The 27,388-nt window shown below is 43.1% G+C and overlaps 2 protein-coding genes across 2 annotated transcripts in view; one reads left to right on the top strand and one right to left on the bottom strand.

The window, feature by feature from the left end:
* The window catches only part of LOC135198927 (mucin-19-like), a 22,653-nt gene extending 739 nt beyond the window's left edge, over positions 1-21,914 (top strand). Inside the window, 12 exon segments of the mRNA XM_064226847.1 lie at positions 1,830-1,981; positions 4,491-4,665; positions 5,203-5,353; positions 7,316-7,410; positions 8,193-8,366; positions 17,904-17,931; positions 17,976-18,098; positions 18,652-18,940; positions 19,113-20,977; positions 20,980-21,310; positions 21,313-21,550; positions 21,552-21,914. Of these exon segments, the coding sequence (XP_064082917.1) occupies positions 1,830-1,981; positions 4,491-4,665; positions 5,203-5,353; positions 7,316-7,410; positions 8,193-8,366; positions 17,904-17,931; positions 17,976-18,098; positions 18,652-18,940; positions 19,113-20,977; positions 20,980-21,310; positions 21,313-21,550; positions 21,552-21,906 (3,976 nt within the window). The 3' untranslated portion in view covers positions 21,907-21,914.
* Positions 1-27,388, bottom strand: part of LOC135199316 (mucin-2-like) — a 95,692-nt gene that overhangs the window by 23,298 nt on the left and 45,006 nt on the right.

The following is a 27,388-nucleotide window of genomic DNA, read 5'->3' as shown; positions in this document are numbered from 1 at the left end:
CTGTGAAGACGTAGGTTGCATTCAATATCTACCTTCGTCTTCAACGGTACATAGTGTTGTTTCTCCTTAGCTGAGATTCAACAACCATGAGATGTTTTACCTTCAGGGACCTCGGTCTCTAGAAGGCAATTGACTTTCGCTGTTGGGCACATGCCTTAAGAGAATCATCACCTCGCTGTCCGGCATTGGTGACAAACAAATACATTATTTGTTTGGTCTCTCGGCATAACCCTTTTAAAGGCGAAGGTCACGTGACTTACTCGGATGCTTTGACAACTTGCCTCCTACCGAACGCAGTCAGTCGGCAGCTGTCAGAGCGGCCGAGTCAGTACGAACTACGCTGTTGACTTAGTTCGGTTGTTACACAGCAATCATTACTTCGTTTTAATAGCTTGCACAGTACCCATACCATGACACCCACCATGGAGTGTCGTGTCCTATCCACTACCGAGAACTTCGCTGCATGGGGATAGGAGGATGCGAGAGACTTCGTGGCAAACGGACAGACCAGTATGGGTACTGGACATCACCGAAGTAGAGAAGAGGGATAGGTCATGCGACTATTTCCTTCTTTCCTCTGAGGAACTGCATGACTTCTCCTGCGAAGTCAAGCATCCAGGGGATGGGGATCCGTGACGCTGCGATTTCGTACCGAACTTCGTAGCGAAGACTCAGAACCCTTCGGTCCCTGACGATTGGTTCGAGTCGTTCACAATCCCCTCCCTAATGGACTTCACGCCTTCGATGCGAAGGAGATGCTGCCTTGTCCGCAAGAACTTCTCCGTGGCGCAGGTACTGAAGGCAGGGGTCTGGTCCAACCAGACCACATGCCCTTCCTTCTACCTTCGGGATATTGCCCACAGGTCCTTGGATCTTTTTCCTTGGGACCCGTGGTGGCTGCTCAAAAGTTGTGTAGCGAACCCAGACCCTCGGCAGGCTGAACAGCATCGAGTCCTGGTGTGACCGTAAGAATGGATGAATGAATGAGAGAGTGACTGGCTCCTCTTCCCATCTTTTTCTTCCCCTCTACCTGTGGTTAGAGGAACGGGAACACGGTCGTCACCCTGCTGGATAAGGACAAGATGCAGGTGAGCTACTCAACAGAGCCCCATACCTATCCCTTTCACTAGGGATAGAGCGTATATCACCACTTCCTCCAAGGCAATGGGGGTGGGAGGGGAATGCGGGATGCCAGCTTGGAGACAAACCCATACTTTATGTTGCCTCTTGCAAACAGGAACAAGTTCTTGCTTGCTGGTACGAAGAGATACGCTTGCCTCTCTTTAGTACTCGGCCCAGAGGTCTGACCATTGATCCTGCGGTGCACACCCCGATCAATCGGACAGAGGCTTGGATCCCTCCCTCGCTCTTACGACCAGGGAGGCATTCCAGGGATGGACGAACACCAGTCTGTTCATCAAAGACTCAGATTCCTCCCACCAAGAAGTGAGTCTTCCTATTGTTAAAGGGACCGATGGTTGTATTACGTAATCGAACAAAATGACAATTTGTCGAAAATTGCATTTTTCCTAACTATACAAACCTCGAGGTCCTTTACATATAGTCCTCCTCATGCCACCCTCCCACTGCGTATTTTGCATGGGCCAAAAGCAAAAGTGATTTGTTTACGCGCGACTGTCGGACAAGCAGTTAACTACCGTTCTCCCCTTGTCGAAGCTTACGACCGTTCCAGCTGCCGCTAGCTACTTCCTATTGTTAAGGACCTCAGGTTTGTATAGTTAGGAAAAATGCAATTTTCGACAAATTGTCATATTTAGTATGTTGGTTATAAAACTTAGCTCTGTTTAAACTAATTGCCAAATCACTAGTACATACATTACTACTGTTTTAATTACAATTTATTTTCACTTCAGCTTTGCTGCGGAAGTCTTAAGTCCCGGTTTTACGGGACGTGTTGTAAGGGCTGCGCACGTCACCAGTCCAAGGATTGTCCGTGAGGGTCGTCGACAGTATCCAACAGGTATTGTTTCTGTGGAGTACTTTTTCTTTTTTAAGTTTTAAGTCCACATTGTGTCATATGAATTATATCTTTTGTTTACAACAGTTATAAATCATCTCTACTTTGGTAATAGGATAGTGAATTCGGAAAAAGACTCTTTCTTGTGTAGATAAAAGGTCCTGTATAAAACAGTTTACAAAATACAGTACATACAGAACTTGTTACCCCAGAAAACACAATTGTAAACTTATATTCTAAAGATAATATTGGGCTTATAATTTTACCATTTATAGGATTTGCTTTAAAAAGTTGACACTTTCAAATTTAATTTTCTTCATGACTCGCTTTATTTATTTTTGTAACACATTGTGCAAGGTGGTGTCCTGAATTTATTTTAGCGGCTCTGCTCATATTGATAACATTACATAGCCTACAGTATTGCATAGATAAGGACTCAATGCTGACGTGTTAACAGCTTCCATATTTGTAATTCCAGTGAAAATATTTGCCATAAGTACTATGAATATTGAAATGTGGGAGTTTCGCTTTCCTTAAAATAAGTTATGAAAATCACATGTCACCGCCTTGGTCAGTTCAGATGTTAGTTGTGACTGCATCTGACTATTGAAAGCTTTCTGCAAGAAGTGAGGTTTCAAACTTGAACAACCATGTATTTCAAGTTTAAACTGTGTGGCCAGGTTTATGTAGATAGTAATTGGTTTTAATGTTCCCCTGCATGATTATACAATTTTAAAGTATGTGCAGTATCTTCCTTTGGGTACTGTTTATTTTATAAGTTAAATTTTGTTTCTTAAGTGGAGCAGTACGGAATAATTAAAACAATATAGCACTCTTGGTCATCCTTGGTCATTATATCTAATTCACAGTAGAGCACTGTAATGTGAGTCTCTCTCTTTTTTTTGGAGTTTTTTTCATAACATGCTTGGTACGTATTTACGACATTAGTAGAGCAATAAATGTACTCTGCTCAGGTTTCCAAAAGGCCTTTGACAAAGTTCCAAACAAGAAACTGATGACAAAAGTTGGAGCTTTAGGAATTGTAGGAGAAATGTCAGACTGGATCAAAGACTGGCTAACTAATAGAAAACAGAGTCGTAATAAATGGTGAAGAATTAGAATGTGCAGATGTGACAAATAGAGTTTCTCAGGGATCTGTCCTTGTACCTCTATTGTTTTTTATTTACATTAATAATGACATTGATGTAGGCCTAACTAGCAGGATAGGCAAATTTGCAGATGACACCAAACTAAGTGTAAATGCAGCAGACCCAGATGCAGTGGAAAGTTTAAGAAATGATCTAAAGAAAATAGGAGTGGTCAAAAGAGGTCAAATGCCTTTCAACGCAGATAAGTGTAAAGTGTTACAAATAGGAACAAACAACCCTCATGCCAACTACATGCTGCTTGGGAATGACATAAATATTGTAGAACAAGAAGAGGACCTTGGAGTCATTATTACCAAGACCTTAAAATCCACAAAACTGTGCATAAAAGCTGAAAAGAAGGCACAGAATCTAGTGGGATACATAAAGAGGCAGATGAAATACAGAAACAAGGAAATGGTGCTGCAGCCCTACACATCAATATTTAGACATCTTGAATATGCAGTACATTTTGGTCTCAAACACTAAGAAAGGACATAAATAGATTAGAAGGGGTACAAGCAAGAGCCATAGAGTTAATTCCATCCATCAGGCAAATAGGTTACCAAAGACGACTAGAGAACCTGGACATGTAGGGCTTAAAAACATGATGATGGCAAGGACAACTAATAGAAACATTCAAAATACTGAAAGGCATAACAAAAGTAGACAGTAACATATTTACATTAAACAAAACAAGATATGTGACACAGGGAATAAACTGCCACCAGAAGTTGTAAACAGCAACAGTGTGGAACGTTAAAAGAAAGCTCGACAAAATCATTAGAAGGACAACTGTCAATTAACAGTAAAACCTACTCCAAGAGATAAGTGAGCACATGATGTCTCCTCTTAGGATGGACTAACAAGTCTTTGAGACATCCTAACCCAGGTTAACTCTTGTAACTCACACAATAAGTAGATTGTTCATTCTTCTTTTGATAAAAGTGCTGATGAGAATAATGGTGAAATGCACAAGTTTCAATGTAGTATACATATGATACAATTAAAACAAATTTATATTACATCTGGCTTAATCACTTAACCTACAGTGTTGCCATATATTGTAGCACTATATGGTAACTCTGTATAAATTGATATTAAATTAGTAGGTATGAGCAAGTTATGTTCTGGACGGCAGGTTGTATGTTGAGTTGCTTGTTAGTTGGCTATTGTACTCTTCATGCCTATTTAGGGGGTGTACATACAGTATCCTTTTTTCATCCTAAACATAATAGTACACTGTATGCATACAGTTGTACCTAGGGTGACGAAGGGGGGAATTTTAGATTGGGATCCCTTTCATTTGTCTTTGAATGTGTGTAAGTAGGGTAGTGTTTTTAATTGTTTCTCTAATCCTTTCACAGCCCAGGAACGATACGTCAGAGCTGGTGTAATTCCAAACGTGCGGCTCAGTGGGCGTTCTAAAGCGGTATTAACGCCCAAGAGAACTCCGACGTCTCCTCTGATTCCTTTAAGTCGATCGCCCTCAACTTTCTCTTCGTCCCTCTCGTCGGATTTCCTTTCTTCGGCAACTCCAAGGTGAGTAGTTGAGTGTATTTTTGAAGAAGATGCTCCCAAGGATGATCACTTAACTGGAGTAGGCAGAATATTTCAAGCACTCATGATTTTTGCTACAATCTATTGTGTCGTTCTGTCATAAACACACCAGCAACTTGTTACCTGTATGTCACAACAGGATGTAAACAGTCAGCCATTGTCAGTAGATAATGAACCTTTGGCAGTTTTAGATGATCTTATGAAACTTGTACTCAACTTATTTCTGATACGTGTGCAACAAGTTCAAGCGGTTTTTGACGTGTCTGACTTGTGGGAAATATTGTTATGCTGGAAAGATGTAATTTGAATGTGGAATGCTTTGCACTGAATACTGTCAGTGGCATAAAGAATAAAATGCCTATAGTTCATGGATTACACGAGCTTTTATTTTATTAATTTTACCGGATTTCCAGCTGGCACCAGAAGATTATCCTAATGTTAAGATCAAAGGTTTTGTTATTTATGAAAAATACAAATTTATTAGAAAATTTGTCATTTTGTTTGCAATTCACCTTGCAGGATGCCTGACATACGGTCAGTCGCCTCCGTGTTGGAGCCAGTTAGCACAAGTAGTGAGTGCGTGAGGGACCCCACAAGTGTTCAAGCTGTTGTTGCAGCACTTCAGCAAGCTCAGGCAGGAAAGGGAGTGAAGCGAGGATCGTGCTACATGGTAATTATTGCAATGAGTTTTTTATTTATTCCAGTGACGACACAAATCTTTGTCTTTTACACGGATATACCTTTGGCGAAACCTGGTCTGGTTGTTGAAGCATGGTTACAAATAGGTCAGCTAGTGACTGAGTAGGTATTGGACCCACCCACCCACCCTCTCATTCACTCTTGCTCAAGTGTTGGTATCACTTTATTCCTTCACTTGCACTCTGTATAGACATCTCTGTTCTTCTAGATGCAGTTTGGGTTGCACCCTTCTAACTTGTTATTTTGGTGATATGTAAAGGGAATTCTGATTCTTTTGTGATGGAGTATGGTCAGCAAAGGTGTGTAAGGCATTACTTTGTTTGGACACTTTGTCACTTCAAATTCAACCTGCATTCTGTGTACCGTATTGGTAGGGGCAGGAGTGAATGTCATCTGTGAAATTCTGTATTATCTTTAATGATTGCCTGCCTAGTGGAAGAGCTACAGGTCCAAGAGGAAGAATTTGAAGGTCCCTTAAGAGTATTTTAAGAGCAAGACATCTCTGTTTTTCCTGACTGGCCTTCAAAGATGGTCACAACAATGACCTCTTGTCTCAGGTCACCTGTCATATGTGGAGTTGCTAATCCCTCTGGTTAGTGTACCTCACCACTGTGGCATCACTTTAAGATTCTCTTCGGCATCCCTTTTGCCCCCAGCTGCAACCCCCTTTCATTCCCTTTGCTGTACATCCAACCATGTTCTCTTTATTCTGACTTACTTTCTACCCATTCCTAACGGGAATCCCAGAAGGCCATTTAAAAACGTTGATGCTCGCAGGACTTCTCGGCTAGATAAATGTGAAACAAACCAGGGGCTAAGTTAAAAAACTTGCTTGAGGGGAGGAGAGCAAAGCGACAGTCAATTCTCCAAGGCAGCTAAAGAAAAACTGACACATCACGAGGCTCCGTGCCCGGTCGGTGACCAGCATCCACCTAGTATATGCATGAGTTGCCAGATGCCATAGATTCCCTGCTTTACAATCTTTGATTATTTTTTAACTGGTTTCCAGCTGGTGCTAGAAGATTATCTTATTGTTAAAACCTCAGGTTCGTTAACTATGAAAAATACAAGTTAATTAAAAATTTGCCATTTCATATTGCAATTGCAAAGTTTTCCTCCTGTTACACCTTTAAAATCTTTTTACTCTGTTTTCATTGCAGTACTGAATGACCTCATAGGTCCCAGTGCATAGTCTTAAGACTAAGTTTTCTTTTCCATTCCTCATCCCTCTGGTCCAGTCAGCTAATGGGGATCTTAGTTGTGCTGATGATCAAAGCCTGAACTTAGTTAAGTGTCAAGCACTTTTGCAATTTGGCAAGACAGGTGCATGAGTGGAATGGGTGCCACACTGTAAACAGGTAGCTCTAGGTGTTCTGCTCTCCTGTACAGTGGTCCCCCCCGTACTCGCGGTGGATGCATACCAGAACCCCCCGTGAATAGTAGAACCCACAAATATTTGGAACCCCTATAAAAACACCAAAAACAGACTATTTTGTTAGTTAAAACTCAAGAAAATCCCACTAAAAATGTTTATACTTGGTATTTTTAATAGTTTTATCACAAAAAGTGCATTTTATGATGAAATTGATAAAAAAAAACCAGGAATTTGTGAATATTTCTCATAGAAAAATACAGCGAATGTGCGAATATCTGCGAATAATACGGGGAAACGTTTCCGAGAGAAATCCGCGAATGTGTGAGTCTGCGAATACGGTTGGTCCACTGTACTAAGCTTCAATGACTTGACCAATTTTTGCTGAAAGTTTAACCGTACACAAGACTTAAGGTTATCATATCCAGGAAAAATGTAAATTAGCCCAAATTTGCAATAGTTCGACATGTTATTGGTTGTGTTGACTCTTAGGTTTTTAAGGCAGGCTCACCTAACTGTGAGCATCATAAGAGAAATTACAAACCATATTAAACATTTCAGGAAGCGGAAGACCTTAGCAAGAGACAGAGGTGTAGTACACCTGGAGCCAGTAGTGGCAGTGCTGGGACAACTGCCATGCCTGTGAATTACTCAAGGTAGGTTCTCATTGTGTGGGCAGAGTTTCTGTCATTTTTCTACTTTATAGGAAAATATCTTTGATAGGAGTTTACGAGTGTAGGTAACTGATCTCTTCTTTCTGTATTTCCCATCACCTCTCATTACTACTTTGAAATATACACCATATCCTTTGAATGCTTGAATATCAAGTAAGCAGCCCCTGTGAACTTCTTCCATCTGAATAGGGTTTGTCTTCTGAATGTAATAACAGTAATAAAGTAATAATGATGATAATACGTAGTTGCTACCTAAAAAACCTGGTCATTCTACACTAGTGTGCAGTGATGACTTCACCTGATTTGATAGAACCAGTGGTTAAAAAGAGCCAAGTGAAATGATTAAGGAAATTGTGGAAAAGTCACATAATTGTTTGTTGTAGAAGTAAATACTGTAGCAGGAAACTGATGAAAATGAAGGTTAGTAGTATACAGTAGAAGAGTACCCAGATTAGTATCTGTTATCCACTTTCTGTAGTAGTCTCCTTCATATTTTTTACATTTTTGTTTTGCAAGTATAGTTTGAGATTAAAAGTGCATCTTTTATGGAGGCATAAATATATTCTTAGTATGTTTGTAATACTTTTGTCAGGGTTATTACTTTACCAAAAAACAGTAATTCATTAATTTATTATCCTAAAGGTGTGTTATATTTTTGTAAAGCATAAAATATATGAAGTATTAGCAACTGCTGGTAGAGATCTGTCGCTGTAGAGAGCAGTATTACATTTGTAACTGTTGAGTAACTCATGTTTTCTTTGCAGGGATTACTTAGAGGATAGTCAGAATCAGGCTGGGAATGGCCACACGAGCGGAGGGAACGGAGGGGAGAAGCGCGCTTTAGATTTAAGTCCTTCGCAGGGAAGCTCACAGCAGATTAGTCCCGAGAACAAACGTCGATGTGTGTTGGATCCCCATGCCCACGCATCTCTGTCGTCGTCAAAAAAAATACCTGGATTTTTCAAGGTTACAGGTATGTTTTATTTTATTTTTTATACAGTATATACTGTATCTCTTGTTCTGCCATCTCACTGCCTCACTGAAATTTGTTGTAAGGTTTTGTGGTGGATTGCAAGTCCAAGAGGGTAGTACTGCCAGTGCACCTCACTCAGTGCATTGTAGGCATTGCTTAGGGTTCACTCCATGGGGGGAAGTACCATCAGTGCACCTCATGCGGTGCAATGTAGGCTCTACTTCATTTTCTTTGCGGCGTCCTTTTTTACCCCTAGCTGCAACTATTTTAATTCTTTTCACTGTACCTCCTTTCATATTATCTTCCATTTACTTTTCACCCTTCCCTAACAATTGATTCATAGTGCAACTTCGAGGCTTTCCTCTTGTTGCATCTTTCAAACCTTTTCACTTTCAATTTCTGTTTCAGCACTGAATGGCCTTCGTTGCCCCAGTGCTTGGCATTATGCCTCAAATTTAGGTAAATCAAAATCAAAGCTTAGGGTTCATTGCAATGTCCTTAACAATTGTTTCAACATCATTTTCAGTCCTGAATGACCTCGTATGTCCCAGCAGTCGCCCCCTGGCCTAGATTTTATATTCCTATTCCTTTTATTTTTTTTTTATATATATATTCCATGGACTGCCATCATTCCGGAGGATGCATTGGGGCAAGGAACAAATTGTCAGGGCTAAGGATGCTACTCTGAGAGGGGGCTGTATATGCTGCCACAAAGTGCAGCCCTCGTTCGTGCTTGTTCTGTAGTGTGCATAAAAAGAGGAGAATCAGGAGAGTGGAGGGTCCTGGCCCCCCCCTCCCCCCATCAAAAAAAAAAAAAAAAAAAAAAAACTATTAGGGTAGTGCTAGTCCCCCGTTGGACATGTGGTTTTCGCGCTCGACTACCAATCTGGTGGGCCGAAGTTCGATTCTCGGCTCAGCCAACGGGGAATCAGAGGAATTTATTTCTGGTGGTAGAAATTCATTTCTCGATATAATGTGGTTCGGATTCCACAATAAACTGTAGTTCCCGTTGCTAGGTACCGTTGCTAGGTAACCAATTGGTTCCTGTCCACGTAAAAATATCTAATCCTTCGAGCCAGCCCTAGGAGAGCTGTTAAGCACCTCAGTGGTCTGGTAAAACTTAGAAATACTTAACATAGGGTAGTGCCATCAGTGCACATCACACGGTGCACTGTAGGCATTGCTTGAGGTTCTTTGTAGCATCCCTTTGGCTCTTATCTGCAACCCCTTCCATTCCTTTTATTGTTCCTCTGTTCATATTCTCTTTCTTCCATTTTCTCTCCATGCTCTACTAACAACTGTGAAATAGAAGTGCAACTGTTGAGTTTTCCTCCTGCTATACTTTTTAAAACCTTTACTCTCAATTGCCCTTATAGCACTGAATGACCTCATAGGTCCAAGTGTTTAGCCTTTGGCCAAATATATTCTACATTTCCATTTAGCATCCTGATTCAAGCAGCACTGGGTCACAATGTAGCCTAAACCATTTTAGCAGATAGTTCTTGTATTTTAAATATTTACTTACATTTTTATCTATTCATTTATCAATTAATTTTTGTCTTTTCTTTTCTAATAACTGGTGTCTATTCTGTACTATTTCCTGTTACCTTCTGTTCCTTCTTTCAAATGAACACCATATCCTTTGGAGACTTGATTTTCAAGTCAGTGGCGCTGGGTGGGCTTGTTCCATCTTCTGAATAATAAAATATAGTTAATGAGTAGAAAACTGTTGTGTAGTGCAGTGAGCTTTTAATTGAAATTTCACTTGGCAATAGCAGTGAAATGTGTTGTGTGAGACCATCATAATGTCAACAAAGGGATTAGTGAGTATTTGTTGAACTAAACAAGTTGTAGTTCGTTAGCTAATATAATGATTTTATGTAGTATAAGAAAGAACCCATTATACCAAGTAAAAGACCATTGTTCCGATACGTAATACAAACATCGGTCCTTTAACAATAGGAAGTAGCTAGCGGCAGCTGGAACGGTCGTAAGCTTCGAACAAGGGGAGAACGGTAGTTAACTGCTTGTCCGACAGTCGCGCGCCGCGCGACTGGAGGTAAACAAATCACTTTTGCTTTCGGCCGCGGTGTGAAGGACGTGTTCGTCATCGCTCTCTGCCCGCTTCATCGTCGTATGCTTTGTTTATATTGTGTTTTCTACTAATGGTTTGTTTGACTTGAAAATGAAACTGTAAGTACACTGTTTCATTTTCATTACTTAATTATGAACCCTTGAATTATGTCTCGGTGCCGATGGGCGGTGTGGGCGCGCTCGCAGCCGAGTTCCATGTATTTTGGGCGAAAGGGCCGTGTAATTGAAAAACAAATGTAAGCTACTTTTTTCATTATATTTTTGCCCTGTGCGTTCGTTACCGAGAGTGTGATTGCGCTCGGCACGAACTTTTAATTTGTATATGAATGCAATGAAAGTGGATTCGCAATTGCAATATTCTTTTCATTTTCATTTATTGATTGCATGAATTTAATCTGGATCAATTTTCGTTCTTACCCGGGAATTGATCCTTACGTTTTTTTATATGTGAAATGAAATCGCAAGTGCAGTATTCTGTTTTCATTTTCATATATATTTTATGATAGCATCATATTATTGGATCAAGTTTCCGTTCTTACCCGGGAATTGATCTTTTCTCCTTTAAGTTCTATGAAGTGAATCGCAAGGCAGTATTCTGTTTCATTTTCATATTACTTTTCACTGCTGTGCGGGGGTGGGGGAAGCGAAGGTCTGCCAGGAAGTTGGTAGCCGATTCTTCGTCTTCCTTCCTGCCCCCCGCTCGCTTCTTCATTGTATTTTGTATTTGGGGTCTTCCTTGCGTTCGTGGGGTGGGGTGTCTCTTCCCCCCGTGCGTGAGGGAACCCCTCTTACTAATCTATCTATGTTACCGCAGGTGCTACATCCGTGGGAGACGACCTGGGATGTAGATGTAGATCCTCACGAGGTTTGTACTGCGTTGTCGGGGGAGGGCGAGAGTGCTCCCGCAACGAGCCCTGTGTAACGTGTATCCATTCGTCAGAGGCGCAGTGGGTGCTGTACGAGGACACAAGAAGTCATCGGAAAGTCCAGTGACTCCTTTGGTAACGGACGTCCAGTTGTACTCGGGGTCTTCCGTCCGCTCTGGTGGGGTTCTCTCCCCCCACCAGGCGCGAGGAAGCCCCTCTAATTAACCCAGACTGTTGCTTCCGCATGGTTTGCCATCAGCGAGGACGACCTGGGGGACAGGTGTGGGAGTCGCTGGGACTGCAGGGGTTGATTCAGCGGTTGGTTCGGGGTCGGCAGTGGTCACTCATGATACGGTAACCACTACAACAACCACAATCTCGACACCAGCATATGAGATGTCACCGCACCTGGTGTACACACCACATGTCATGTCGGTAACACCACGGCTGCAATCCAGAACCAATTCCTGCCGTGCCAATCAGGACGGTGCCACCGCCACCTGGGTTCTTTGTATTGCCGACCCCGGACTGCCGCTGCCCAAAGAGTACCCCCCTGGACCTGCCGCCAGTGCCGAGGATGACGGTAGCTGCCGACAGGACGCCTGTCTCTCCTGTGGTACCTGCCGTGCCTGCCGTACCTGTTGCTGTCCCAGCCGCTCATCCCTTTCAGATCAGGTGCCTGCTGCTCCATTCACTTTCAGATGTTCCTGCTGTTCCTGGACCTGTTCCTGTTGTTCCTGCTGTTGGTGATGCTGTCACAGTCTCAGGTCTTTCCGGACAGGTGCAGTCGGCCTGTTGCTTCGGCAACTGCCCCGGCTCCCTCCTGGATGAAGGACCTGACGTCTGTCCTGCGGACCCTGGCGAAGAAGAAGAGGAAGAGGAAGAAGGTGTCGTCGTCGTCTTCTTTCGTCGTCCGCTGGCCTCTCCTTCCCTTCGACTTCTAAGGCCAAACAGCCGAAGAAGAAGAAGGTTGCCTCCTTCCCCCCTAAGAAGACTCCTTCGGGATCTTCTAAGGGCCCGGCCTCCGCTCAGGCGAGCTGGGGAGCTCTTCTGCTGGTCCTCCTGTTCCTTCGGGAACGGGGCCCGTCGCTTCTTCTGCAAAGAAGAAGTCGACGGGGACCAGAGGGCACCAGCCTCGGCTGGTGCGTCCTCACCTTGGTGCTAGCGGGTCTGCCGCTAAACCAGGTTCCGTCTCGGCCGCTTCTCGTTCGCGAGAAGCACCGAGTGGACGCTCTTCCAAGAAGACCGTCCAGCCAAAGTTTTGACGCCCGAGCTCGCTCGCCGTCAAGACAGCGGCGCGGAGCAGAAGACTGGCGAGAGTCGTGCACACGACTCTCGCCAGGCCAGTGGACGCTCTCGCAGCGATCAACTGGCTGCTCGGGGCTAACGTGACGGTCGCTGATGAGGACGCTGGCCGGTCTCGACGCGACCACGAGCCTAGCAGGTCACCCGTCCGCCGCTCCCGATGGGACCGGGCGGAGACGGTGACCAGCGGCAGCTCGACTGACGCTAGAGATCGGTCTGACGTTCTCAGCCGAGCCAATCGCCCCAGGCGAGCGGTAAGGCTAGGCCTGCTGCTGGGCCTCGACCGTCACCGCGGGTTGACGATCAGCAGCAGCCCTCCACGCACGCTGGTCCTGCGAGCGAGGGGGGAGCGTCAGTCTGCCTCTCCCATAATGGGTTGAGGCGAGGAAGGGGTCCCCGCGGTCCGCCCCTCGGTAACCAGCCACGGACTGGTACCAGCGGCTCGACGCCGCCGGAGGCCCACGGAGGGGGGGGGACGCATCGTTTTTTCCGGTCTCACCGTGACAGCGAGCCTAGCAGGTCACCTGACGCCGCTCCCATCGGGACCGTCGGAGACGGAACCCAGCAACAGCTCGCCTGACGGCTAGAGATCAGCGTCGACGTTCTCAGCCAAGCCTCTCGCCTCAGGCGAGCGGCAAGGCTAGGCATGCTGCTCGATCGCCAGCGCGGGTTTTGACGATCAGCAGCAGCCTCCAAGCACGCTGGTCCTGCCAGCGAGCTAGGGGGGTGGGGGAGCGTCAGGTCTGCTCTCCTGTACCTTCAACCTCCTCGGGCTACGCCGGGAGGAGCGAGTACCTATGAGTGATCGCGAGAGGTGCGCCGCTCGCGACCCCCCCCAGCTATGACGCCGTATGGACCAGGCACGGTTCTAGGACCGACCAGGACATACGCGCAATTAGCTGGAGGCGGCGACCGTCAGGGGTCTGCCGCTCTTCCTCCTTCTGAAGGAAGGAGTATCTAGGGTGGGATCTGTTCTTGTTGGAGGACTGGACGGTCCTACTCCGCAAGACGCGGTTACTCCCGAGATACAGAGGAATTTGCAGAAGTCATTAAGCTGATTCGTCAGCATAATGACCCTGCGGAAGGATTGCCGCTCCCACCAGCAGAGCCCACGTCTCTGCTCGAGTCGTTTTGGGGCCCGAGAGGGAACCCAAACCGACGGTGGGTCTGCCGCGATCGGAGCTTGCCGATTCTGTTCGAACCAGTGTCTCTCGTCTCCGGACAAGAAGGCTCTCTCAGTTCTGGCCGGTCGATCAAGCTACTTCCCACCTCCTCTACTGCGACAGCGGCGTTTTCTACGTGTCTTCGGACACCGTATTAAATACTCCTTCGGTCCCTCCTGAGAGGTTTCGACCTCGACGAGGACTGGAATGAGTCGGAGGACGGTATCGGCTCTCTCCTGTCAGGTGTCGATCAGCCCACCCACCCAAGACGACGTTCACAGTGGCGGCAGACCCTTACCTATCAGTGAGAGTTCGTAAACCCCTCCGCGGGAAAACGTTTTTCTCCTGACGATACGTTTTCCCAGACTCTGAGAGGCCGGCGATGGCTGCTCCTACTCTTCTCCAACTGCTAGTTCCAACTGGGAAGGCGAGCGAGTTATCCAATTCCTTCCCATTCCTCTCTCCTTACGGCTACGAGGGGGAAAGGGGAAGGATCCTACAGAGATTTCTTGTAGGATCCCACGTTCGGGACTGCGCTACCGGGGGGACCTTCGGGTCCTACCTGACGTAAGCCCCGGTCGTTGAGGAGGAATCCTGCTCCATTCTCGATTTCTACGGGAATCGAGAGGACCACCAGCCGATATCGTTTGACGAATTCGGTGGGGGTTTCGCAGACTGCTTAGAATTCTACGGAATTTCTAGCGCATTCAGAGTGTTCGAGTTTTTTACGATCTTCAAACACTTACGCGAGACCACGGTCCAAAGTGAGCGAGACGAGAATCCCCGATATGTTACACGATAATCGGGAACCTCGCCTATGCTCGAATTCCTGGAATTTCTAGCATTGTGAAGAAGACTGCTGCTGAAAGAAACTATCTCACAGTAGGCGACCAACCTGGAATAGAGGAGATCGGACGGGAATATCCAGTTTGGCTTGAACTATCGTCTTAGTATTCTGTTCACCATTGAAGCTTTCCCTTCGAGGAAGACTTCTCCTTCACTCTCTTTGATAGAGAACGAAGGTGGTCGATCTCCAATCCTTATTTTGTTTTCTTGAAGGAAAGAATTTAGGATGGAGATCGTTGTTCAGAATCCTACAAATATACTACGTATATTAACCTCGTGACATGATTCTGCTAAGCAGTTGAATTGTCGAGGGGTAGGCGCTATCCTAGTTATTCTACGGATTGCGACTTAGACGAGAAGTATTCTAATTGAACTGCAACTCGGGGTTGCCTGCAACCTCCCAGGAGTTTTCAGTTTCAATTTTATATACTTATGGTTTTGTCAGACAACACCATTTCAACTTTTATATTTACCGAAATTCGTTTCGCCTAAATATAATTGCCCGAGCATATCTTTTATGCTCGGTAGTTCTAGCCGAACGCATTCCTTCGTGGAATAATGGATTACCTGGCAACTCTGGGATGACGAGTCAGCAGGCTCAAAACCACTGCGTATTGAACTGCCTGAAAAATAGCAGCTCAGTATCAGCTGGGCCTCGAGATTCACGGTCATGTATGTCTCCTCTCTCCCCTGCTTGATTGACTACCGAACCGTATCTCTGCCTAACAATCATGGACTTAGGTCTCTGATTAACGGGGATTCTCGCAATAATGAGGACCATCTACTGCGGTGACGCTAGATTCCATAGCCTTCGACATTGCGAGAATTTTCAACAGAGATATCTCTTGGACTCTTTCATCTTTCTGTTTACCCGCCACGGTAACAGAAGTCTGTACAAGTCTCCCGCTGCATCGCACTGCGATAATGCGAATGATTTTGCAGACATCTGAGTTTGTCTTCAAAATATCTCGTATTCGTAGATGTACAATTGTTCATTGTTCAAGCCCGAATTACAAGATGTGTCAGAAGACATCGCCTACTCTCCGACCTGACAGCTCTACCTCCAAATGTGTTCAGCCCATGAGAAGCAGTTCTTCAGGCGGCTTTCACCTGTGTTTTCATTACCGAAGAACGCCCCGCTTTCATTGCAACTACGACTTCTCACCGGACAGCAATGAAATAGCGGGTAGCGTTTTCAGTCATTTGTAAGCACAGGTTATGAATCTTGAGATCCTTCTCTCGATTCATATGTGAAGACGTAGGTTGCATTCAATATCTACCTTCGTCTTCAACGGTACATAGTGTTGTTTCATTCCTTTTAGCTGAGATTCAACAAACATGAGATGTTTTACCTTCAGGGACCTCGGCTCTAGAAGGCAATTGACTTTCGCTGTTGGGTACATGCCTTAAGAGAATCATCACCTCGCTGTCCGGCATTGGTGACAAACAATACATCATTGTTTGGTCTCTCGGCATAACCCTTTAAAGGCGAAGGTCACGTGACTTACTCGGATGCTTTGACAACTTGCCTCCTACCGAACGCAGTCAGTCGGCAGCTGTCAGAGCGCTCCGAGTCAGTTACGAATTACGCTGTTGACTTAGTTCGGTTGTTACACAGCAACCATTACTTCGTTTTAATAGCTTGTCACAGTACCCATACCATTGACACCCACCATGGAGTGTCGGTGTCCTATCCACTACCGAGAACTTCGCTGCATGGGGATAGGAGGATGCGAGAGACTTCGTTGCTAACGGACAGACCAGTATGGGTACTGGACATCACCGAAGTAGAGAAGAGGGATAGGTCATGCGACTATTTCCTTCTTTTCCTCTGAGGAAACTGCATGACTTCTCCTGCGAAGTCAGGCACCCAGGGGATGGGGATCCGTGACGCTCGATTTCGTACCGAACTTCGTAGCGAAGACTCAGAACCCTTCGGTCCCTGACGATTGGTTCGCGAGTCGTTCACAATCCCTCCCTAATGGACTTCACCGCCTTCGATGCGAAGGAGATGCTGCCTTGTCCACAAGAACTTCTCCTTGGCGCAGGTACTGAAGGCAGGGGTCTGGTCCAACCAGACCACATGCCCTTCCTTCTACCTTCGGGATATTGCCCACAGGTCCTTGGATCTTTTTCCTTGGGACCGTGGTGGCTGCTCAACACGTTGTGTAGCGAACCCAGACAACCCCTCGCAGGCTGAACAGCATCGAGTCCTGGTGGTGCCGTAAGAATGGATGGTGAATGAGAGTGTGACTGGCTCCTCTTCCCATCTTTTTCTTTCCCCTCTTACCTGTGGTTAGAGGACACGGTCGTCACCCTGCTGGATAAGGACAAGATGCAGGTGAGCTACTCAACAGAGCCCATCCTATCCCTTTCACCTAGGGATAGGAGCGGTTATATCCACCAACTTCCTCCAACAAGGGGGAGGAAGTGGATGCCAGCTTGAGACACCCATACTTTATGTTGCCTCTTGCAAACGGAACAAGTTCTTGCTTGCTGGTACGAAGAGATACGCTTGCCTCTCTCTTAGTACTGGCGGCCCAGAGGTCTGACCATTGATCCTGCGGTGCACACCCCGATCAATCGGACAGAGGCTTGGATCCCTCCCTCGCTCTTACGACCAGGGAGGCATTCCAGGGATGGACGAACACCAGTCTGTTCATCAAAAGACTCAGATTCCTCCCACCAAGAAGTGAGTCTTCCTATTGTTAAAGGACCGATGGTTTGTATTACGTATCGGAACAAATGACAATTTGTCGAAAATTGCATTTTTCCTAACTACTTACAAACCTGACCTGAGGTCCTTTACATATAGTCCCTCCTCCATGCCACCCTCACTCTGCGTATTTTGCATGGGCCAAAAGCAAAAGTGATTTGTTTACCTCCCAGTCGCGCGCGCGCGACTGTCGGACAAGCAGTTAACTACCGTTCTCCCCCTTCGTTCGAAGCTTACGACCGTTTCCAGCTGCCGCTAGCTACTTCCTATTGTTAAAGGACCTCAGGTTTGTATAGTTAGGAAAAATGCAATTTTCGACAAATTGTCATTTTAGCGTAATCCTCAAGTAAGAGATGGTAATAGTTATTTGATAATAATAGTAATAACTTGAAAAGCAAATGTCAATTGAGTAGAATGACGGCGCTGTTTTGTTAACATATTCCTCCATTGGTCTTTATCACCTTGAAATAATGAACTCTGCAAGATAATGATGTAAGTAGGTTACATCATAGCTTGAAACATAAGAAATTAAGGTATAGTCGTTATATTGCGTAACATAAATAGTGAAGGTCAACTCTTATGTGCAGGGAAGTGGTCGAGATACTCCGTATTCCATGTATGAATCTAGACACGATACGGACTCAGAGAGCAACAGGAGTGTCGATTCTGGCCAGTCAAAAGCTTCAGAGCAATCCTTACACCAGCAGGTATGCTACTGCATCTCTCTCTCCTCTAGGCAGAACTAAGTAGTAGTCTTCTGTCAGTTTGGTATATTGTGGGATTTAGGAATACCTTGCAGTAATTTGTCAAAATATAAAAGCTAATTATCATAATAGTCACCATTGTTATCAATGTTTTTACGTTGGGTATTTTCACTGCAATATTTGTTGTGATTGTTGCGTTTTTGAGCACCATATTGTAGGTGGTCCTATATATTCTTTGTAACTTCTCTTTGGCCTCTACTGTATTGTTTTCTGCTATTTACTTACCCCGTACCCCACCTCTTATTGCAGAACGAATCCCTTAGTGTTTTCTGTGATAGTTCAGGATGTGTCTTGGTAGTCTCATTAAATTACCCTGTACTCTCTATAATTGTAATTGGTACCAAGAGAATCTCTTTTAGGGTGGGTGAGACTGTCTTGTGGGGATTTATCCTGAGTAGGTTTGGCTGTTTCTTTTATGAAACTAAAACTTCGTCAACGGAAAAATATTCTTAATACTTTTTATGTTGCCTTTTGCTAATGCATTGCTCATTTTCAGACAAGTGAGGCTACCGGAGGAGACAGCTGTGTAGTTAGCCCAGGCCCCTCCGAGAGGGACCTTTCCGATCGTTCTGGGTCTCACACCCCACAAAGCACAAGGGGAGAGAGTTGGAACAGTGTTGTGGGTGGCAATGGGGGCACTGCCAACACATCGCGTACATCCACTCCACGAAATCCGACGCCTCCCCATCACAATCACGTCATAACTTTAGAAGCGTACAAAGCAGAGAAAACCAAGAGTCAACAGAGATTAAAGAAAATGCTTGGTATGCTCTTTCATGTTAATGGTGAGTTTGTATTTTGTTCTTGTTGCCATTTACAAATTATGTTTTGGCTAATTAGTACTTTTTATTAAGAGTAGGAAAGGAAATTTCATTTTAGCAGATAAAATGGACAAGGTAGAAATGTGCGAAATGACATTTGTAGTGATCCAGTCTCACATCATTTTATGTCTTGCAGAAATTGAAGAGACTGCATCATCGAAGTCTGGAAGTTCAACTCCAGTTACAAGTGTGTCTAGCACCAAAGTTGCTTCTGCTGAAGTTGCTACAACCCCAACAACCTCAGCACTGTCATCTCTGGTTTCCATATTGGATGATAAAGTGTCATCCAAAACAAGTATTGAAAGCAGTACTACGTCATCCTCCACTACTGTTGCGACAGTCACACCAGCTGAAACCAGCAAAAACGAAGTGACAACTACATTTACCTTCTCTTTGAAACCAGCTTCATCAGTATCAACGCCTAGTGCAGAGAAACCAACAGGGGAGCCAGAGGAGAAAGAAAAGGAATCTGGTTCAATAGAACCAGTGGAAAGCAATGAAGTATCAGTTAATGCAGTGATAAAGCTTCCTTCAGTTGTGGTAAGTGAAGCAGAACAGCCCTGTACTGATGATTCATCTAATACTTCACCACCTGCTGAACCTCCTGTATCAGTGGCTGAAATTGTTAAGAAACCCTCAACCTTAGTTGATTTTCTTAAAAGTACAGCACCACCTAAGACATCTTCAGGAGTCAGTGACACTCTTGCAGCAAATCCACTTCTCCAAAGTCAGTTGTCTATGCCATCTCAGATCTCTGTTACACCTGCAGCCCCTGTAAGTGAAACAAGTCCTTTATTATATATTCCAACTTTACCTGCCACTACCACCGCTACCCCCACCCCTAGTGGACAAATCAGTTTAGGAGCATTTGCCCCAGCTAAAACACCAGATACATCCTGCAGCCCAACATCAGCTGGCTTCACTTTCTCAGCATCATCAAATACAAAGGTACCCTCTCTCTTTAGTTTTGGTGTGTCCTCATCTGCTACCCCACAGTCTGACAGTATGAGTGCTACGTCTGTGTCCAAACCATCTTTATCGCCTTTTGTTTTTGGTCCCGGGAGCACAGAGAAGTTGCCGAGCACATCACTGGCCGCTACGTCAGCACCATCAGTTACCAGCAGCAGTGTAAATACATCAGGTGGATTGGCTTCCGCCTTCATATTTGGCAGGACACCTGTTACAAGTAGTGAACCAAGAATTCCACCTCTTGCAAGTAGTGAACCAAGAATTCCACCTGTTGCAAGTAGTGATCCAAGAATTCCACCAGCTTTGCCATCAACAGCTGTGCCAACTGTCCCTAGCTTTACCATCCCTAGTGCCACTACATCATCACAGGGTGGTATTTTTACTTTTGGTTCGGTAAAAACGACAGCGCAGTCCCACGAGTCTACTCCAAGTATCTCCACTGTTGGTAATTCTGGCCAGACTACTTCCACTCAGGCAGGCATGATGTTTACATTTGGGGCAAGCACCCAAGGACCCACTAAAACTTCAGCCCCAACTATCTCGACTCAGCAAGTAAGCAACCCACAAGTGTTGCCATTTAAAGATACAACACTAGTTTACATCATCTGCAACTACTGGGCTTTTCTTTTGGGTGCTCCATCAGGAGGAACTTCAACTTCCACTGGAGCATTAACACAAAATGTTGTCTCGCCTTCATCCGTTGCTTCAACTCTTCAGCCTGGTACATTTACCTTTGGTCAGCCAGCAACTTCTCAGGCAGCCCCATTAACTACTTCTTCATCTGGATTTAATTTTTCATCTACTCTTCAGACTACTGGAGCACCATCAGTCTTCCAGTTTGGAACAACCACTGCTTCACAGGAGAGTAAAGCTCCAGCTCCCTCTAATCAGCTTTTCCCACCACCAGCTGTTGTAAGTTCTCAGGGCAGTGTGACTTCGTCGCCGTCACCATTTACTTTTGGGTCATCTGGAACCGGCACCTCGGCAGCCTCTCCATTTTCCTTTGGTGCTCCCAAAACTGATAATCCTGCTCCACAACTTTTGGAAGCAGTGCAGATTCTTCTCTGAAGCCAGTAACACAATCTGGCTTTACTTTTAGCACTACTCCAGCAGCCACAACCAATAATACCTTTAGCGCTGTCACCCCCTCATCAACTTCTAATGCTTTTAGTTCCACAACCAACACTTCCACTGCTTCTTCCACAGGCTTTAATTTTGGGGCAGCAGCATCCAGTGGGTTTTCATTTGGTAATTCTACAAAGCCACCAACAACTACCACAGCTGCAAGTGTGAGCCCATTCTCATTTGGTAGCACTGCTGCAAACAAGACCAACTTTGGTGCGCCAACAACTACGACAGCGTCACCTTCAGCTTTGCTCCCAATACAGGAGCGGCACCACCTACATTTGGTTCCAATCCTCCTCCCTCCTGGATTTGGTGCTCCTCCAACAACCAGCACTGCAACCTTGGAACTGCAACACCAAGTTTTGGTAGCAGCACAAGTAGTACCACTGCACCATTCCCTACTAACAATGGCTTTGGGTCCACTTCAACCAATCCATCTTTTGGGTCCTCATTTACAACGGGAGGAAGCAGTACCCAGCCAGGCACCAACTACAAAACCCCACCCTTTTGGTGCACAAGGTGGAAGCTTGACATTTGGAACCCCAAGCAACGCGCCTAGTTTTGGAGCACCGTCAGGTACTGCTGCTCCAGCCGCCCCGGCATTTGGAGGGCCCAGTGCTACTCCAGCTGCGCCAACCTTTGGTGCGCCAACTAATGGTACGCCTACATTTGGTAATAATTCTACAACTGCAGCCTCTGCTACCTTTGGTGCGACGCAGACGCCTTCCTTGGTTCGTCATTCGGTGCTGCTTCGACGAGCACTGGAAACAACACTGCTACTTCCCCTTTCCAGTTTGGGCAAAGCACGGCGAGCCCTGCGCCAACCTTTGGCTTAGGTGGAGGATCTGCCGCAGGAGGTGGAGTTCAGTTTGGCACTGGAAATGCTCCAGCTTCACCATTTAATGCAGGTAAGGTACTATCTGATTTTCCCATAGAATTATTATAAATATCATCCTGGAAGTTAGAATGTTCATTATATATATATATATATATATATATATATATATATATATATATATATATATATATATATATTATATATATACTACAGATACTCATACAATACATACATACACATACATACATACATCATACATATAACATACATACAGACATACATATATAGATATATATATATATATATATATATATATATATATATATATATATATATATATATATCCCTTTATACTATATATATATATATATATATGTGCCCCACACTTGAGCATTCAAGACAATCAAACAGTGAATAGTAATAACATATAATTTCTAGCCTATGCTCCACATACATTATACTTTGATTACAGATATTGATCTGCATTTTAATTTGATTCGAGATATTGAACTGCAAAATGCATCACTTAACAAAAACCTATATCCTAATATGTTGCTGATAAATACAGAATTCTCCTAAGCTAAGTTTGATAAAGGGAGGAGCTATTTTGTAAGTGTGGTCTAACAACTTATTTTTGCAATTTTTAAATGCATTTTCAGATACTATTTTTCCTGTATTTCATATAAAGAATAAAAATAAGTCATTTACAAGAATTAAGAACGAATGGTTACGTCTAGAGATACAGTAGACTTTTATACAGTTTTAAGCAGTTTTTGGAAGTTTTTTTATTCTTTGTAGGCAAATGTACAATTCCTTTGTAGAAGTTAGTCTAGGCAAAGGTTATAACTTACTTCCTTCATGTTCATTGCATCTTTGGAAGATATAAGTTAGGATATCAAACCAGTATGTACGAGTTATATTCAGATATGAAACCGATTTGTATGATAAATACTGCGTATAAATTCATGTTTACAGTTAGTCAAGTATAGCGCAAAACAAGTTCAGAGAGAATTGCTTTTAACTTTTTGTGTGAGTCGTGTATGCTTGATCAGCTTATCTTTGAATTAATGTTGTTAATAGTAAGTTTTATTACCATAACCGTATTGATCCAGCAAATGTTAAAATACCCTTTTGTGGTATTTCAACATTAGAAGCAAAACATCTACAGTAGAATGCAAGATTAGAGTTATATTCAAATCCTTGTTTGCGAATCCCATGTTCATTAACTAGAAACTCCTCTTTTTATTTTTTTATTTTATTGTGATAATGATGTAGTTGTTAGGTAGCAGTAGGGTGAGTTAGGTTTTGTTTTAACAGGCGCAATTATTATGAGTAATTTTGTCAACTAACATCTGTATTTTGACATTATTTTGTTGTAATAGGGCACTTCTCTGGTGACTACCACAGTAGTTTTCTTGAGCATGATCCAATTGAGGTAGTAACGATTCTATTGTCTGAATTGTCATGGGAAAAAATCCAGCTATGTTGGGGTGAAATTCTTTATTTTGGAACTACTATTAACAGTGCTTTTATCGGTTAATGACAACATTTCAATAACATTACACTAAATCATTGTGATGACAGGTCATTATCACTTTGAATCTTAAGAAAGACAAAATTACAAATTGAATACCAATTATATTTTCGGAGCATCTTGCGCCCCCTGAAGTTTGAAGAGGGAGCATGACACTCCAAAGCTGTAGGTAGATTATTTTGATATATTTATTCTCCAATTTGTGGTTTTATGTTGAAGACTAAATCATTGGTTGAACATGTTAAGCCACATTCACTAGACATAGAACACCTTTCAGTAAGACATTTTCAAAAGTCTCATTTTCATCAACTTCTGTCATTGAGATAAACAAAGATGAATTATGCATTAGATTTACAGGCTACTTTTGATACTCGGCTGCTTAGCAGCAGCTGATGGGGTTTTAGATGATTGTATTTCTGCATTTGACATATTTTTTGGTATTTTCTTGAAGAATGCATAACATTTATCAAGAATTTCTCCTTCATATCATGAGCTTGTATTGGTCAAATAAATTTGACAAGTAGACCTGTTATACCTGTTATAAATTTTGTTGCTGGTGCTCAAAACAGAACAATGCAATGAGCTGAAGTGATGGGTTTAAGATGTCTAGAATAAAAGAATTTGTGTGAAGCAAACGTTGATTGAAAGTAAGTTTTAGTTTCATGTCCAATCGACAGTTAGATATGAAGTTTAGTGAAGAATTTATTTTTCCAATAGCATGTTTTATATAAATCTTTTCATAAATTAGAGCATTATAGATATCCTCTGTTGTTTCTGCTTTCTTGTTTTACAAAAGCTAAAAGGTTCACATGAAGAAAATAATAAAAAACTTCATACAATAAGGACATTATCCAAGCAAAATTAAAATCCAGAAAGGTTTCCTTTGCCAAGTTTCATTTTTCCGTAAAAAAGTGTTTCAATATTGCCTGCCATCTTGGAAATATCAAGACAAATAAGACATTAGGTAGCTTGGACATTCTTTTTCTTATCAGTAACCTTGCAGTTTAGTGAACCAAAGTCTTTGATAAGCAGAGACCTTAGCTGACTGCATGAGTATTCTCTCCTTGATGTTTAAACACCTTCATTGTGAGGTACGTCAGGTAATTTGAAGGTTTTTCGCATTGCTACAAGTTCATTGGTCTTATAGTTGTTTTTCTTGTTTTTAATACGTATGGGACTCAAGAGAATAAACTCTCATGGAGTACCCTAGTTGGTGCAGATTCATTTACTTATGGAAAGTCACCATTGTACAGTGTCTCTTTAATGGTAAGATAATTTTCATTGGAATTTACAAGCTACCGTGATTTATTTATTTATTTAATGATAATCACCAAGAGATTGTAAGATAAGGGTACCTCTCTGATATCATTCCAACAGTCCTTGAAAATGCTGCTTTGAAACTACATTAATTTGGTGTCAATTTGTAAGACAAGAATGCATATAGCCAGCTTGCTCTCTCTCTCTCTCTCTCTCTCTCTCTCTCTCTCTCTCTCTCTCTCTCTCTCTCATCTCTCTCTCTCTCTCTCTCTCTCTCTCTCGTCTCTCTCTCTCTCTCTTTTTGTCATGCTAAGTACTTGAGAGAACCATTATTTGACAGTATTATATAACCCTGTTTTTGTATTTTCTATAAAGTATTTAGTTTTGAGTATATAGTTTTGAAATAATTACAGTACCTATAGTAGTCTTGTATTTGCAGTCACTAGATAAGTATGTTTTCTCTAAGTATAGTAGTAACTGACTTCTAGAAATAATATTGATCTTGTCAAAGCAAAAGGTGGAGAGTACTGTAGATTTGACAGGCGTGGTAGTCAGGCTATGTTCGTATTCACAGGGGTGTTAAATTTTGGTGTACCATCTATGCCGGGGGAGGCCCAAAACGTTTTCAATGTGGGTAAGTACGGAACAAAGGTGTGGTGTGGGTTGTATCCTTTAGTGAAGCCTGCTTGGTTAATCGTCGCCATTTGAACCCCTTACAAACTTTAAGTTTATTGTTTTGGTGTTATGGAATGCTTTTTTTTATATTTTACTTTTTTATTTTTTAGTCCTAGCACTTAATTGAGTTTAACCAATGACATTTTTTAGATTTAGCTTATCCCTGACATGCATCTTTTGATTTGTTGCAATGCCTTGCTAAGATTAATATGCTGGAAATGCCTTTTAACGGAGTAAATGACAAGCTTACACAGTCAAGCTATTAGGTGTGTGAGAGGAAATGGTATTTTTGGGTTTTTCAACATAAAATTTGTTCTTATGACTGAAATACAAGTTACCTTTAATGATAATTATATGTTGCATATAAAGTACTACACAGACCATTGCTTTACACAAATCCTGACTCCTAGACCAGCCAGTCCTGTGATATATGAAGCATTGTTTTGTCAATGAAATACAGATTATTTAAGTACATAGTCATACAAATTCCAAATAAAGTAATGACCACCCAACAGCTGGTCCCAAGCCTGGAGAAAATGAGGTTGGTTGCATTTGTCAGTAAAAGATGACTGCTCCTAAATTAAAATGAGTTCTCAGAACAAAAGCCCCAGGTATCTGGCAGCCTCCAAGTAGGTAGGGTGTGAGAAGTATATTTTGGAAAGGTGAAAATAAGCCATGCTCATTAAAAATGAAGACTGCAGATGCATCTTGGGTCAACGGAATGCTCCCAGCAATTTCAGTAGACACCACCCTACTTACAATGAGATAAAACCAGTACAGTACTGTACATATTTTCACCCTAAAAACACCCTGCAGTGTACATACGTACAGTACTGCATGCAAGAATAGGCACGCAAAACAAAATTTGAACTTAAAGGTGGCAAAGGGGAAAGGGGGCAACTCTGAACAGAATTTTCTTTTGCGATCCCATTTGTTTGTAAGGAGGGTGGTGTCTCTACCATGAATTGCTTGCCATTGATTGATGAAGAAGACCTTGTTGGAATTTATTCATAAACTACACTCGACAGAAATGAGTAGAAAGAATTCATTTCACACCCAACCCATTAAAGGAAAATTCGACCTCCTACACATCTTGACTGATCTTGAGATTTGCTGCTGTTCTATGTTTGTTTTCTTCTGTAGTATTGAAAGACATTAAGTTTGCTTTGTAATCAAAATGCTTATACTACAAGTAATGTTGTAACAAAAAGGAATATGCTAGCATTGTAGAATCAATGCTAATGTAGGTATGGTTTTAGATGTCTCCATATATAGCCCTGGTAGGAGGCCGTTTCATTCATTTTACCTTACATCTATCCATGTTCTCTTTCTTCCAACTTACTTTCCACCTTCTAACGATTGTTTCATAGTGCAACTTCATGGTTTTCCTCCTGTTACACATTGAAAAACTTTTTACTCTCTATTTCCCTTTCAGCACTGATGGACCTCATAGGTTCCAGCACTTGGCCTTTGGCTTAAATTTCTATGTCATCCATGCACAGCATTATTCCTTCAGTCATTCAGCTTCTCTGACTTCATTGCGATTCGTTTTCCACACTATTAAAGTCTGACAAAGTTTCGAGGCGCTGATTTTTGGGATGAATTTATCAGCCTCATGCCCATCCCCTGTCAGAGCTTTTGTGCCAGCGAGGTGGTCTTGTCGTTACTTGTCACCCGTCCAAATAGACCCACCCAGTCTTGCGTGGCTTCACGACTTCACAGATGATCCTATGCATTGTGCTTTATGACAAGTAAGAAATGCACCAAAGTTTCATCTTTGCAGTCGAGTTTTCTGTACAGTGTATGATGCTGTATAAAACTATCAACTATGATTGGTAGCACTTCAGTTGCTCCCCAGATGCAGCAGACTTGAGGGTGCGATGCACGCCTCCGGAAAGTGCTGCCAGACGCACGATCAGAGCTAAATTTCACCTTAAAGAAAACAAAAACTACTGATGCTACACAGTTGCAATGTGGAACGCTTGATCATTGAAGGGTGGATGATCAACGTGCC

This window comes from Macrobrachium nipponense, chromosome 25 (genome assembly GCF_015104395.2).
Source record: "Macrobrachium nipponense isolate FS-2020 chromosome 25, ASM1510439v2, whole genome shotgun sequence".
Lineage (NCBI taxonomy): Eukaryota > Metazoa > Arthropoda > Malacostraca > Decapoda > Palaemonidae > Macrobrachium > Macrobrachium nipponense.
Note: the sequence above shows the minus strand (reverse complement) of the source record. Positions and strands in the feature narration are given on the sequence as shown.